The sequence below is a fragment of the Ahaetulla prasina genome, chromosome 7, assembly GCF_028640845.1.
Source record: "Ahaetulla prasina isolate Xishuangbanna chromosome 7, ASM2864084v1, whole genome shotgun sequence".
Classification (NCBI taxonomy): Eukaryota; Metazoa; Chordata; class Lepidosauria; order Squamata; family Colubridae; genus Ahaetulla; species Ahaetulla prasina.
This window is the reverse complement of record NC_080545.1, coordinates 60,868,492-60,883,010: the sequence shown is the minus strand read 5'-3', so window position 1 is coordinate 60,883,010 and position 14,519 is coordinate 60,868,492. Positions and strand designations below refer to the sequence as shown.

The window sequence follows — 14,519 nt, the reverse complement described above, 5'->3', positions numbered from 1 at the left end:
GTGAGCAGGAAGATGGTGAAGATGGGCTGGGGTGGAGGAGCATGAAGCAACCAGACAGAACAGTGCAGGGAACCAAAAGGGCAGACATGAGGGGATAATAAGCAGGTGGGGAGTTGAAGCAGTCTTGTGGTCAAAAGCACTAAGTGCCTAAATTTTGATCATACACTGCAACAAGTGTAACTTCAAGAACCAGATATAAATACCATTTGTTTAGTGCTGCCATAACTTCAAACAGTTTTGCTGTAACTCAAGAATTACCTGTATTTTTGTTTAAAAGAGAGAAAATTCATTTTAATATGTTATTTTTTCTTTTGCCACTAGCAACAACTGATTTATGGAATTCCCTCTAGAAAGAATTTTGAATGGTATCTGAGGTGTCATAAATAGGCAATTAGGACAATTTCTATTAATATGCATACTATACAGAAAAACAGTTTCAGATACTGAAATAACAAAGGATACTGTTGCTACCCCAGCATACTGAATTAACTGGGTGAGAAGATGCATGTGGACTAAACTGATCCACAACAGTTATAGAAGACGAATCCCATATTTTAACATCATCATCTCCTGAAGAAGCAAAACGGACGCCTTCCTGCATCTCTACACCTATAAAGGAAAATTAAAATTATTACAAATATGTTTTCGTTAAATATTATTCTACCTGACAAACCAAAAAAATGTGGTTTGTTGTACTTGAGAGAATGATAAACCTATAAAGTATAAATAAGATTAATATAAGTTGTGACAAACATTTGTTGCCAGATATTATCAACAGACATGTTTTTATTGCCATGATATAGTGGGGCACATATAGGGGGGAAAAAGTACCATAAACTTAATAATAATCATCTCAGATTAATAAACCTAAACATAAATTCTTGTCATTGATAACAGCAAAAAGATGTCAAATATTCAACAAAAATATTTATGATCTTACTTTTTTTGCTTTTATGGAAATAAACTGCCAATTTGGTTTTGGCACTGAATAAACAGAGCACACAAATAGTTGATAATCTACATTAAATTTTGTCATGGCTCAATCAGAGCCCAGTTCAGAGGAAAGGAGGAGTTGGAAACAGGACTGTCTGACAGTGATGGCACATCTCCCTTGGCATGTTTGGAGAGGCCAAGGGCTGAGGACAAGGCTATCCCAGGCCCGCTCAGGCATTGGGGGAGGTGGTTGACCAGGCAGAGAGCTGCCTGCTTTCACAGAGGCAGGCAGTGGGGTTGATAGGCAGATCTCCTCTGATGAAGAACAGCTGCCTCCTCCACTCGATCCAATGGAGCGTAGGCAAGCTCAGAGAAGGGATGCAAGGCTACTTGGGAGAAGATTGCCCAACTTCTCCTCACAAGGAACACCTGGAGGGGAGTTAGCTATAGGGTGTTAGTCTTTGCTCCCTACTTTTACTTTGCCCTGAGGACCTGCCATTGTCTTGTGCCTGCATTCTGCCTTATGGACTGGATCTTGCCCTGGGAAGGTGCTCCTACTCTGTGGACTTTATTTATACTATACAGGCTGTTGTTTGGTGGACTGAGGGTGGCTGTCTTCAGAGTAGCATAGGAGTGGAGCCTTACCAGTCATTGGAGGGCCACTTGCAGGAACATTTATTGAGAGAAATAAAAGACTCTCTAGAGGCCTGCCTTATCTAGGTGGTAACAAATTTTGACTCAAACACTATGCAGTCCATAAACCTAGTTCAAAAGAATGCTACAATGGCAAGGCCATTAAGTTATTGCACTAGACCAGGGGTAGTCAACCTTTTATACCTACCACCCACTTTTGTATCTCTGTTAGCAGTAAAATTTTCTAAGCATCCACCGGTTCCACAGTAATGCGCCATGTATCGTCATCTGTGCATGCCTCTCGCGCATCGTGGATTGGGGTTGTGGGGGGCACTGGCTACCAGCTCTGCTTGTCTGTTACAGCTGGGTGGTGTGGGGAGAGATGTGCGAGCTATTCTGGGATGAGGCTCTTTTGTTTGCGGTCGCACATAAGGTGAACTAAATTTATGCGTGGGCGATACAAATAGTATATTTTCAGAAATTTAAATTGTCACGGGGAATTTTATGAAAACCTAATGAAAATGTTTTTAAATAATGCTATGAACATATTTTAAAAAGTCAATTAAATTTAAAAAAAGGAAAGTGCTTCAGTATCGGACAAAACCTCTACCGCCCACCATGAAAGCTGGAACGCCCACTAGTGGGCGGTAGGGACCAGGTTGACTACCACTGCACTAGACTCTGCAACCAAAAACAATCATAAAAATTACAAGCTCGACCTACAAAAAAAGGTGTTAGGCAGTTTTGTGTTATTTTATGCTACCTAGTTCAAAAAACTTCGTGTGGTTCACTATACACTAGGCAATATAATTAAAAAGAGCAAAACAAAGCTAAACATAAGAAAAAGAACAAGTAAATCCTGCAGAACTCCCGAACATTCCAACAACATCTAATATCCAGCAAAGAACTCCAGACATCCTAGGCCAAGGGATGACAAAATAGCCAGATCTTTAAGGTCCTCTAGAACCCTAACAGGCTGGGACTCACCTAGATCTCAAGGAAATCTCATTCTAGAAGGCAGAGAGTGACAGAGAAGTTACATTTCCTGGGTCTTGATAGATGGCATTATTTAATCAAGTGCTCCTACAGTGTACCAACCCCATCAGCTCAAATCAGACACACACAAAACAGGCAGTCCCTCAAATAACCAGGCCACATGCCACATAGGGTTTTATAAGTCATAAACTACACCTTGAATCTTACTTGCAAGGAACCAGGCAACCAGTGCAGCTCATGGAACAGAGGTATCACATGTGTATACACATATTGCTGCATTCTGGGCCAGTTCAAGCTTCAGAATGGTCTTAAAACACAGCTCCATGTAGAGCAATAGTTGAGCTATGAAGTGACTAGGATTCACAATCCTGGAAGAAGCACAATTAGCACACCAGATAAATCTATACCAAAGGAATTTGCCTGAAGATGGACAACTAGCACACCAGATAAATCCCGGAAGAAACACAATTCCGTAAAAAACACAACTAGCACACCCGATAAATCTTTGCAAAGGGACTTCCTGACCACAACTGTCCCTTGCTAATTAATCAGAAACTGAATCCAGGAAGAATTTCAGATTGCAACCATGCTATAAAGGAGAAGTGTATCATCATCCAAGATCAAAAATAGAAAAACCCTGGAATCCACAGTCACTTGGATATTGGTACCATCCTAGTCATTTGGGTATTGGGACCATCCAACCCATCTACGAAGAACCACCTCTGAGTCCATTAAGACCCCTAAACTAAATGGTATAGCAGCACAATTGAAAAATAATATTCCATACTTATTAAGAAATATGTACTATATACTATACAGATTTGGTAATTTCTGAAGAATGGAAAGAGGTCAAGTGATAAAAGATATTATAACTTTAATGAGAATTGCCTACACAGTGACTTGTAGCTTTCCATTAAAAATGTTAATTCCAAGAAACAGTGAATGCTTTTGAATGTAATTGAGTGGCTTTCATTTTCAATGTAGAGCACTGATGAAAAGGCCATTTACACACTTCAAGTAACTATTCAAAAATATAATTCTCCAATCAAGATAAATTATCTAATTTTAAAACGCTGCCATAAAAAGCTAAAAAATCTCACATCTGGAACATTGAATAATTTACATGATTTAAGTTATGTTTTTGTCAGTATTTACTTTATAATCCATGTAGGTACAAAAATGTAGCCCACAAGAGTTGAGGCATTTCATCTTGCATGTCAAAAATTGAATAAGGACAATGCCTCAGTGATTTCAGTTTTATGTAATAAAGTTAATTCTCTTCTAGATGCAAGCTTTGAAGAAAACAAGTGGATGGTAATTCATAATTATTTTCATAAATATGTCATATCTATTTGCAAGGCAGGTTTCCAGAGAACGAGGTCCAGGAGTGTCCTACTTTTGGCTACACAACAGCAGCACAATGTACTGTTTTTGGAACTAAACAGGATGGATGGATGGATGGAATGTTATACTTTTCTCTCTCTATGACCCATTAAATAGGTTATATAAAATGTTGTAAAATTATGTTCACCACAAATTAAGAAAAATGCTTTAAATTCCATATATTGTTTACATTTGCCACACAGCGCCTGTAGTTGAACTCCATGTCAAAAAAAAAAAGTACACAAGACATTTGTTGCTCCCGGAGCTTTCCCAAAATCGGAGGAAGCCTTTCACTGGGACTGCCTGCCTTCCCGTCAAGTGAATCAAACCATCCGATTCTTCTATGGAAGCCCTCCGGTAGAAGAAACGTGAGGAAGCCCTAGCCAGAATTCCTAATCCATACCCAGTCGCGTTGGACTCGCATTTCTAAAGAGAAACCCTACTGAACCAAACCAACTTAGTTTAGACACACAAAGAGCTGCGGAGAAAGAAGCGTTTCGGGGCTTTATCGGGGGCACAGAAGAAACGGCGGAGGACACTTTCGCTCAGATACTTTCCAGCGGGGAGGCGCAGGGTTGCTATTTCGCACCTAAAACTGCCTGCCTCCCATTCAAGGAAGCCAAGGGGCAATTCTGCCCGACCAGGGTCCGCTGGGTCACCACGGAGACACACGCGAAGAGCAAGAGCCACAATTGAGGGAGAGACCCCAGACGACCGGCAGCTTCTGGAGACCACGGCCAGCTCCAGGACGAAGCACAGGGCGTGCCGGGCTCCCGACCTATTCCGATCCCGACTACAAGAGATCTCGCTTCGCCCTCACCTTCCCACTTCTCCGGGACACCCCGGATAACAGTCTTTTTAGCCAGACCGGGTCATTTTTTTGCTCTTTCCAGCATTGTCCTTTCACAAACCAAGACAACCAGCGCGCTCGACCCACAGCGCTCGGAGCCGACTTTTCCCCGCTTCTTACAACTTAGCAGACCGTCCCAACAGCCACCGCGAGAGCCCGCTACCCACCCTTTTTACGGCAGCCGAGAAAGAGCAAAATTAGCGAAGTGCGCTCGTGTGCCGTAACTAGAAACGAAGGGAGGGAGGGAGGAGGAAGCGAGGAGGCGAGGCTTATCCTGAAAAAGTTGTCCCCGCAACGGCGTTTCTGTAGCCAAGAGCGGGTGTTGCTAAATGGGGAGAGCTTGTAAAAAAGGGCTTGGTAGAACTTTTTTTGTATGGCACGGGCTTCGTGTCTCCTATTTTGCAAATGCTTGTAATGTTACGCTGCGCTCTGAAGAAATCAAGAGCCACCCGGGAGGAGAGGAGGAACGACGGAAGAATTCGGGAGCATCGGAAAAACTAACGGATCGTGGCATAAACGTTCGAGGAACTAGAGTTCCTTTCATCGTATGCGCGAATCATTGTCTGTGATAAAGTCTGGGCGTACATACCTACCTTCCAGCAGGTTTTCATTGTCGTTTTTTCTCCTCTTTTCGTTTGATCTACTATTGGCAACAGAGGACAACGCTGTGTACAGCTAGTGAACTCTCATTCACAAATTACAGTATGATGGGTTGTAATTTTTAAGGAGCCAGAGATTGGCTTTGGTGACGTTTGGGTTGTTGTTGTTTTTTTGTTTTGTTTTTTTGTTTTGTTTTGTTTTTTGGCTCTTCAGGCCCTGGCCATCTTTGACACTGGATTGTGCTTTCCCATACTTGACTGGTGCACCATTTGTGTCTCTTCATAGATTAGTGGCTCTTACTCAAAAAACAGACGGCAGCTATGTGGTTCTTTGCAGATTCCCCTTGTGTGCCAATTGGACCCTTTCAAGGTCATTCATGCCTTGGTTATTTCCTGCTTGGGTTACTGCAACATACTCTACATGAGACTGACCTCAAGATTCACCCAGATTGTAGCAGCATGCAGTGGTGGGGCACCTGTGTACCCATATTAGCATGAGCTGCACTGACTTCCTTTCCTTCCATTATTAAACTTTAAAGCCATATGTAGCATGAAACCAGTTATTTGCAAGACCACCTTTGAGGACATAATGCTCAACTCACCACATTGGATAGAATAGGCATATTCCTGATCCTTAAATACTGCCATTTTACATTTTGCCATATGTTGTGTCTCTTGAGGGATCCCCTACTCCTTTAGCCTTATTAAAAGCACTTAAAACTTGATTTTTCCTTCAATTGCCAGGTAGGGTGAGATTAGCGTGGGACAAACTTGTGGGCTGCATGAGAAAATTTAGCTGTGGTGCCAGGCCTTTTTGTTTTTAATTTCACTGTTGACATATATTATTTTTATGTTGGGATTGTAAGCCACCCAGAGTTTGGCTTAAGATAGATGACCATATAAAAGTAAAAGGTAAACGTTACCCTCGCATATACGTGCTAGCCATTCCTGACCCTAGGATGGCTCATCTCCGTTTCAAAGCCGAAGAGCCAGCACTGTCCGAAGACGTCTCTGTGGTCATGTGGCTGCATGACTCAACGCCAAAGGCACATGGAACGCTGTTACCTTCCTACCAAAGGTGGTCCCTATTTTTTCTACTTGCATTTTTTTATGTGCTTTCGAACTGCTAGGTTGGCAGAAGCTGGGACAAGTAACGGAAGCTCACCCCGTTACACGGCAACACTAGAGATTCGAATCGCTGAACTGCCGGCCTTTTGATCAACAAACTCAGCATCTTAGCCCCTGAGCCACCACGTCCCTCATCAGATGACCATATAAAATGTCTTAAATAAATATTGAATTGTTTCATATTACTGAAGAGATGCTGACAGAACTTCTTTAATGATGCAGATTCTCCTGAGGCAGACCTGCTGTGCCTAGACAGACGGCAATATGTTTCTCCCTATTCCCTCCCTTGAATTCTATATGAGAAATTAGGCTCAATTTGTTACTGAAATAAACTGGGGCTTCAATATCAAGCCTGTAAAATAGCAGGTGCTGGCAGAAAAAAAATGTCTTTGGACAAGCTTGTTAGTGGGCAGTTATTCAAAGGGAGAAGAATCCTTTGATGTTTTTGAAGTTTTGCTCAAGTTTTCTTCTACTGTTTAGGGCAATGTTGATGGTGGTTGGTAGAAATTGAGATCCAATATAATTAAGGCAACATAACAGGAAAGAGAGAAGCCTAAATAAATGGTTATTGAAGGCAAAATGGGAAGCAGGCTTCACTCTAGTCTAGCAGCTTGCAGAATTTAATAATTTGAATTTAGTGCATGGTGTTTTCATACATTCTTACATTCACAGTATTGGTAAAAATATAGTACATTTCACAAAAACGTATCCAGTTTTTTGCTTGATATAAAAAACAATTAGAGAAAATGAGGAAATGTTATGCATTTTTAACTGAGAGTAGTTTGAATAAGGACTTTTATGCATCTTTTTTGCTTAGGACAGTCGTGCAAAATACTTCTCCTGCTTCTGATTGAATCTTTGAAAACTAAGTTGATATATAGATGTTAATGTGGTGTTATCAGTTTTTAATTATTTGTTATTTTACACCTATGCCAAGTGCATTAATAAGAAAGGAATAAGAATTATTCCTTTCTTCTTGTAATCTGCAGATACAAATATACGGGTTATGATCTCACTGTTTACAGCAACTAAGAGAGAAGAATGGAGATAATATTTGTATTTCTAACTCGCAAAATAAATATTATCAAAAGTAATAGACAAGATTAAGCAAGTGTCGATTCTACAATATTTTGTCATCCTAGTTCTAACAACATACAAATGTATCTAGAAATACAAATAAAACATTCAATGAAAAGCTGCAACACACTGCTTCTAGAAGTTGATGGAAGAATATCATATCTGGTGTCAAATAATTACTTTTAAACAGTTAAGGCAAATAGAAAAATATTGCATACAATTAAATGGAATGGTTTTCATTTAAGAATGCATTAAAAAGAACTGTGTAACTGGCTTTATTTTCATTATTTTTTAAGAAAACAATGAAGCTGAAACCATATTAAACCAAGATGTATAAAACGAAGCACCAAAAATAATATTTCTAAACCAAGAGCAACAAAAATTTCAAAAATCAACTGAATATGTTAATTATTTAAATTATTACTGTTTAAAATATTTTATAAATCTAAAGATTTTTATGAATCAGTTCTAGGCTTCAAGTAACAGAGTTCCAGTTGTTTCAGTGATGGAATATTGATCCAAAAAGCTGTCAAATCAATCATTGAATGAAACATGTCAATTTTACTGCTGAAAAACCATTCAAGTAAGCAGAGATAGTATCCAGCTGAAAACATTTCCTGCCATTATTACACATCCATTTGCGGGATCGAACAATTTGCTTAAATTTTTTATTGATGGTAGAGTGATCTCAAATGGGATCTGAAAAAAAAGAGAAAAAGTGTTGAATAAGCAATATGCTTGTATTTGAATTAAGTTGTGGCTGATCATCTTAGCTAAAGAAGTCTTTGAGAGGAACATTTTTATTAGGAACAATTGTTTCTTAGCCTTTTGGTTAATATCACATATTCTAACAAGATCTTAACTACAGAAAACTAGGAAAAAAATCTGCCTAATAGAAATACATGGGTTTCATAAGGGAAAAAAAATCAATTACTTTACATTAGCAGAAAGAGATCTGCCTATCACTAATTCCCCAAACTGATTCTGAATTACACAGTACAGTAAGCCCTTGAAGTTACCATGGCAGTTGGAACTAGTGCCTCCAACACTGCAATTCAGTTTTGAACAGTGATGTCACATAACCACATCACTTACCAACAGCAATCCTGTCACTCCCCGCTGCTGCCATTAACCGAGGATCCACTCCGATCCAAGCCATTCCAATTTTGGTCCCTCCCAGTCTTGAAGCTTATGGCAAGGAATAGGATAGCTTCCTTTGCCTCCTCTTCAGTACCTTCTTCTGCTTATCTGCCACCAACATCTCTGTCCTTTTAGCCACCTCTGTTGCCAGTTGCCCCTGTCCAGCCCTACTTGCCACTACACCCTTCTAGCTAGGGATCAAATCCCACTTTAGCCGTGAAAGCCAGCTGGGTGATGTTGAGCCAGTAACTCACTCCCTCAGCCCAACTCACCTCACAGGATTGTGAAGAAAATAAGAGAAAGATGTGTAGGATATGTTCATTGCCTTGAGTTATTTGTAAAAATAATAGGCAGGCTAAATAAATAAATAAAATGTGAGTAGGCCAAAGTGTGTCCAACATTTATTCATGTCATCATGGAACCACCGCAATGACCAGAATTTTGAGGATTATAAACCTCTTGAATGAATGAATTTTAAGTGAGGTTTACTTGTAATATATGGGGTGGAGGGGTGAGATAATTTAAAAAAACACCTCACCTCACCTACCCTTAGAGCAGGGGTCCCCCATCCCACTAACAGGCCATGGCATATTCAGAAATAAGCCATGTAAGTGGCTGGCTGGAGTACTGGCTTTCTGTTCTATGGCCCAGTTCCCCTGTTCCCCCTCACCAGCCAGGCTACCAAGCCACAAAGGTTGGGGACTGCTGCCTTAGAGGAATCACCATTACAGTATGTCCTTCTCTGTATGGATACCTATGATCCAATCTTACAAGTTTACATAAAAACAAACAAGCTACAAGTATGTAATGTGCTTTTACAAAAGCATACATAAAACTTTTTCTTTTTTTAGATCACCTGAGAACGAACAAAATATTTTAATATACTAATATGTTTCATTGATTATCCACTACTATTAATATAACACATGACAAAATGTACATATTGTATAATGTATTGTGCCCTAATGTATTGTTTATATTCCAGACAACAAAAATTATAATCATGCTAATACAAATAACTTCAAATTCAGAATATAAAAATATGCTTTCCAGAATACAATTAATAACAGAAACCTACTAGAAAAGAATTATTATTGGGAAAATATATTTTTTAAAATCTAAATAACTTACCTCTGTAAGTGGTGCAGCGTGATCTGTGCTGATAGACAACAAGGCTTTTATTTCAGAAAAGCACACTTTAACCATTTTCTAAATAAATAATAAGAAAATAAGAGCTACTTTATTTTAATTTCTCATATCATACTATCAACATGTTTGGCCAAAGTTAAAAAGTATTTTCTTAAAAACTAAAAGATTTTTTTTTTAATTATCCAATAGAAAATTTTAGGAGACCAAGTCTTGCTATTCCAAGGAAAATAAAAGTAAAAGAGAAATAAGACATTGCAAATGTTTTTAATTGAAAATTGTGTTCCTGATCATGAATTGTGGATGTGTAACATTTTCTTCTCTGAACTGTGATAACTGACATTTGCATTCAGTCATTCAGTCTGCTTCAATTGAGGAATTATTTTTCGGACAATAACACACACTCCCCACCCCCAAAGTGGGTGGAAATGTCTGTGCCTCTTATAGAGCTAATGTTGCCAAAGCCCCACCCATCCACCAGCCCCCACCCTTCGGCCTCTGCCTCCAAGCAATTTGCCTCCTTGCAGCAGACAACAAACAGCCTGATCAGCTTCAGCACAGCCTGGTTTTAGCACAAGCAGCTGATTGGTGGTTGGATCTGCCTCCCGGAATACCACCGATCAGCTGTTCCAGGCTGCGGAGATCACTACCACCCATTGGCACCGCCCGTTGCCACTTCCAGCTATTGCTATCTCCGCACATGCCATTTTCAGCCTCCGTGCGTCCCATTTTCAGCCCATTCTAGGTGGTGGGGATAGGTGGCAGCGATCCCCATCATTTGGAACAGGCCGAAAGCGGGACGCATGGAAGCTGAAAATGAAGCGCAAGGAGGCGGCAACACTGGGTGGCAGCAATCCCCACAGCCTGGAACAGCTGATCGGTGGTAGTTCGGGAGGCAGATCCAACCACCAATCAGCTGCTTGTGCTAAATTAGGCTGTGCTGAAGCTGACCAGGCTCTTTACTGTCTGCTGCAAGGAGGCAAATTGCTGGGAGGCAGAGGCAGATTTTTTTTTCTTGTGCTTTACATTTCTAAATATTTCAAACATTTCTATAATAACAGAGTTCTTCTGTAGCGGGGCTGAGAGAGTGTGCACAAAGGGGGGAGGAGGAAGGAAGCCTCCACCGTAGGTTCATTTGTTCTCAGCCAGCCCAGATTTCCAAAAGGAAGAAAGAAAAACGGGTAACAAAAAGCCCCAAGAAGAGCATGCAGGGCTTTCCGAGAGACTGAGAAGGGACACAGAGACAGGGAGTCTCTCTCTCTCTCTCACACACACACACACACACACACACATACACACACACACACAGAAAGAGAGGGAGACTGGCTGATGGATGAGCATCTTTGGCGAGAGCCGAATCTGTCTGTCTGTCTGTCTCTCTCACTGCCTGACTAGTGGGAAACGGCGGGCGGTTACTTCCGGGTTTGCTTTCCGCCCTGAGAGAGAGGGAGCTGCCAGGGAATGGGCTCCAGGAGGAGGTGGGGATCCAGTCTCCCACATTGTGAAACACACTTTTGCTATGCTGCAAGGCACTGCGAGAGCAGCAGACAGGTCATGGAGGGGATATTGGGTCTTCACACCACCACCGCCCCATGCCAAAGGGTCTTAGCCTTCCCTCCTTCCCTTCCCCCCACTCAATCCTACTTCAGGACAGAGGAGTGCACACTGGAAACATGTGTTGGGGTGACATCAGAGTGCGTCTTCTGACCCTCCGGTGCTCACCTGCAACTCTCCATGCTCCTTCAGGCCTGGCTTGCTGAGGGGGGAGTCCTGATGCCTCTGCTGCCCCCACCCCACGGCCCTAGCCATTGCTGCCTGGCAAAGGCACGGGGAAAAAAAACAAGCAGAAGCATAGCTCACGCTGGGGCGAAAGAGCAGCGATTGGAGAAGACGGCGAACAGTGTCCCACCTCGAGAGCCGGGCCCACCTCTCTGCCATCCAACTCGCCAATGGGGGCACTTCTGCCAGGCCATCTCCCCCCACCCCCAGGCTGTTGAGTTCGGCACTTGGCGGGGAAGGGGAGCTCTTCCCCACGCTGCCCCTTTCTTTTTCTTGGCCCTGCCAACAAGGGAGGAGGAAGGAGAGGCTTGGGGGATGGTCCCCACCCCACAAGGTCCACCCCCACCATTCTCTCCCAGACGTCTTTGCTGGTGGCAACAGCAAATTGACTGTGACAAAGGCGGAATGCTGTTGCCACACAAAGGCAAGTGCAGGGGCACTTTGCTCCTGCACTAAGGCTCCGACCATGCCACTGCCACGACCCCCGGTCTAGCAAGAATGAAAAACTAGATTGCTTATTTTTTTATTTTTCTTATGCTATACTCTTCAATTATGTATCTATAACTACTTCATTAAAAGGTATTACCCCAAATTCCCTGATAATTACACTTTAGGTATAATTTCATTTTGTCTGATGAAAACAAGTAAGTACATTATTTTTAAGAAATCCATCTTGTAAGAAATATAGCGCATCTATAACTCCTGTTCCCCATATATGTTTGCAATAATTCTACAACAAACTATTATATTTGTAGTTAGTTTCTGAGTATCTAAATCTAATAGAGTGATAAGCCTTAATGATGCGGCCATGATTGAACAAAAAAGCACACTAATACTTGCTCTCTCAGTCTTTCATTAACATTGAAGGAATAAGAAAAATATAAAGATCTTAATTCAAATACAAACATATTCAAATCTGGGAGACTTGAGTGCTAGGTTCTTAGTATAAACTTCATCTAAAATAAATCTACAATACCAGAACAATAAAATATATATTACAAATAGAAATGGCATTGTTCCTAAGACAGCTGCAAATTTGTAAATATAATGAAAAATCCATTTTCTAAGATTAGTCTTTGTACAGTATTAATAGCTTCTATAGTTCAACAATGAAAATTCACTATTCCTAATATGACAAACCAGCCCAAATATTTGCACCCATATAATCACTTCAAAATCACATTATTTTCAGTGTCAAAATACCTGAATATTTCACTGTCAATTAAATTAGCCTTGACAAAATAATACTGCCATTTAAATTGATTATATTTATATTACCACCTGAAATATTTGTCATCCATTCAAAACCCAGTATTTTAATAACAAAACAGAAAACTGTTGTCTGTGCTGTCACTGCACGCATCAGATGAAATGCCAACACATGCCTCATTAATCATATCAGAGTAGATATTGAAGAAAATCTGTCACATGATAAATGTCTTCTCCTTTGAAAATAAATGTCTACTTTTCTTTAACATTCATCAACCAGCAACTGGTCTGACAATGCTTTGCAGATTATCAGTAAAAGATCATGAAGAAATGTTCTAATTGACTGTGCTGATTTTTATTTTATTTTTTTAAAACTTTAATTAGCTGTCAATAAAATGCCTACAAAGATGGTTATCACCCCCCACCACAATTTTCTTTCCTTTCTTCAATCAGTATCCATTTTTACTCAAAAGGGGAAGCAGTTTATAGCTGAATTAATAAACTGAACTTTAACCCAAGTGCTCCAATGCCTTTACATTAAGATGGGGTGGAATGTTCCAGGTCCAATCAATCAAACAATGTCATTTATCAGGATTTGGGAAATGTACCTGCTGCATCACTTGCCCTTTAGAACTGCATCCTCTTGGATATCTGTATGTCTTTCACCTTACGCCCGTCCAAAAAATTCTGAAAACCTGACTCCCCACCCCTCCCCACATTGGGCAAGGCTATTGTTTGGAATTGTACTTTTTTTTGGTTCTGGTTTATTGAATTTCTCTTTTTTCCAGAAGTACAGGTTCTTTTTCTTTTTCATTTTTTTTTGTTTACATTTATATCCCGCCCTTCTCCGAAGACTCAGGGCGTCTTACAGTGTATAAGGCAATTTTATTATTCTTTTGAATAATACTTTTGAAACGTAAGCCACCCAACAGTCCTCTTGGCTCAAGCAGCCACTAGGTCCAATGGCATGCATGGACACATATATAGAGAGATACATTAATGGTGCTTGGTGAAAAACTGTAATCTGCTTTGAATGGGATTGTCCTTCCCTAAACCTCTGGAATTAGTTAACACTTCTATGCTTAGATATACAAAAAAGCAAATTGCTCCAATATTTTTTAGCATCTGAATCAGTGGTAGGTTTCAAAAATTTTTACTATCGGTTCTGTGGGCGTGGATTGGTGGGCATGACATGGCTTGGTGGGTGTGGCTTAGTGGGCATGGCAGGGGAAGGATACTGTAAAATCTCCATTCCCTCCCCAATCCAGGGGAAGGTTACTGCAAAATCCCAATTTCTTCCCAATCAGCTGGGACTTGGGAGGCAGATGGGGGCAGGGCCAGTCAGAATTTTTACTACCAGTTCTCCGAACTACTCAAAATTTCCACTATCGGTCCTCCAGAACTGGTCAGAACCTGCTGAAACCCACCTCTGATCTCAATGTATATGTGAGTTCTGCCTTTCTTTAAGAATTAGAGATTCATGATTATCATCTCCATCTTAGATTACTGTAATGTAATTGACCAGGATCTGCCTTCTAAAACACTCCACAAGGTTCAGACAGACTAGAATGCAACCCATTTTCTACATTACCAGGATATCTCACCACTGTTACCAATCCTGTTCAGAATACATCTCCCTAGAACTT

At 40.7% G+C, this 14,519-nt stretch overlaps 2 protein-coding genes across 4 annotated transcripts in view; both read right to left on the bottom strand.

The window, feature by feature from the left end:
• Positions 1-4,940, bottom strand: part of NEDD1 (NEDD1 gamma-tubulin ring complex targeting factor) — a 35,931-nt gene extending 30,991 nt beyond the window's left edge. For 2 of the 3 annotated variants that reach the window (XM_058190644.1, XM_058190648.1), the window contains exons 1-2: positions 4,766-4,940; positions 463-609 (exon numbers count right to left, since the gene is read on the bottom strand). In XM_058190644.1, coding sequence (XP_058046627.1) covers positions 463-601 — 139 coding nt within the window. In that variant the 5' untranslated portion in view covers positions 602-609; positions 4,766-4,940. Of the gene's footprint in view, positions 1-462; positions 610-4,534; positions 4,742-4,765 lie in introns of those variants that run through there. The other variant, XM_058190645.1, reaches the window with a different exon arrangement.
• Positions 4,941-6,906: 1,966 nt separating this feature from the next.
• CFAP54 (cilia and flagella associated protein 54) overlaps positions 6,907-14,519 on the bottom strand; it is a 150,650-nt gene continuing 143,037 nt past the window's right edge. Inside the window, exons 69-70 of the mRNA XM_058191243.1 lie at positions 9,871-9,948; positions 6,907-8,298 (exon numbers count right to left, since the gene is read on the bottom strand). Of these exons, the coding sequence (XP_058047226.1) occupies positions 8,179-8,298; positions 9,871-9,948 (198 nt within the window). The 3' untranslated portion in view covers positions 6,907-8,178. The remainder of the gene's footprint in view (positions 8,299-9,870; positions 9,949-14,519) is intronic.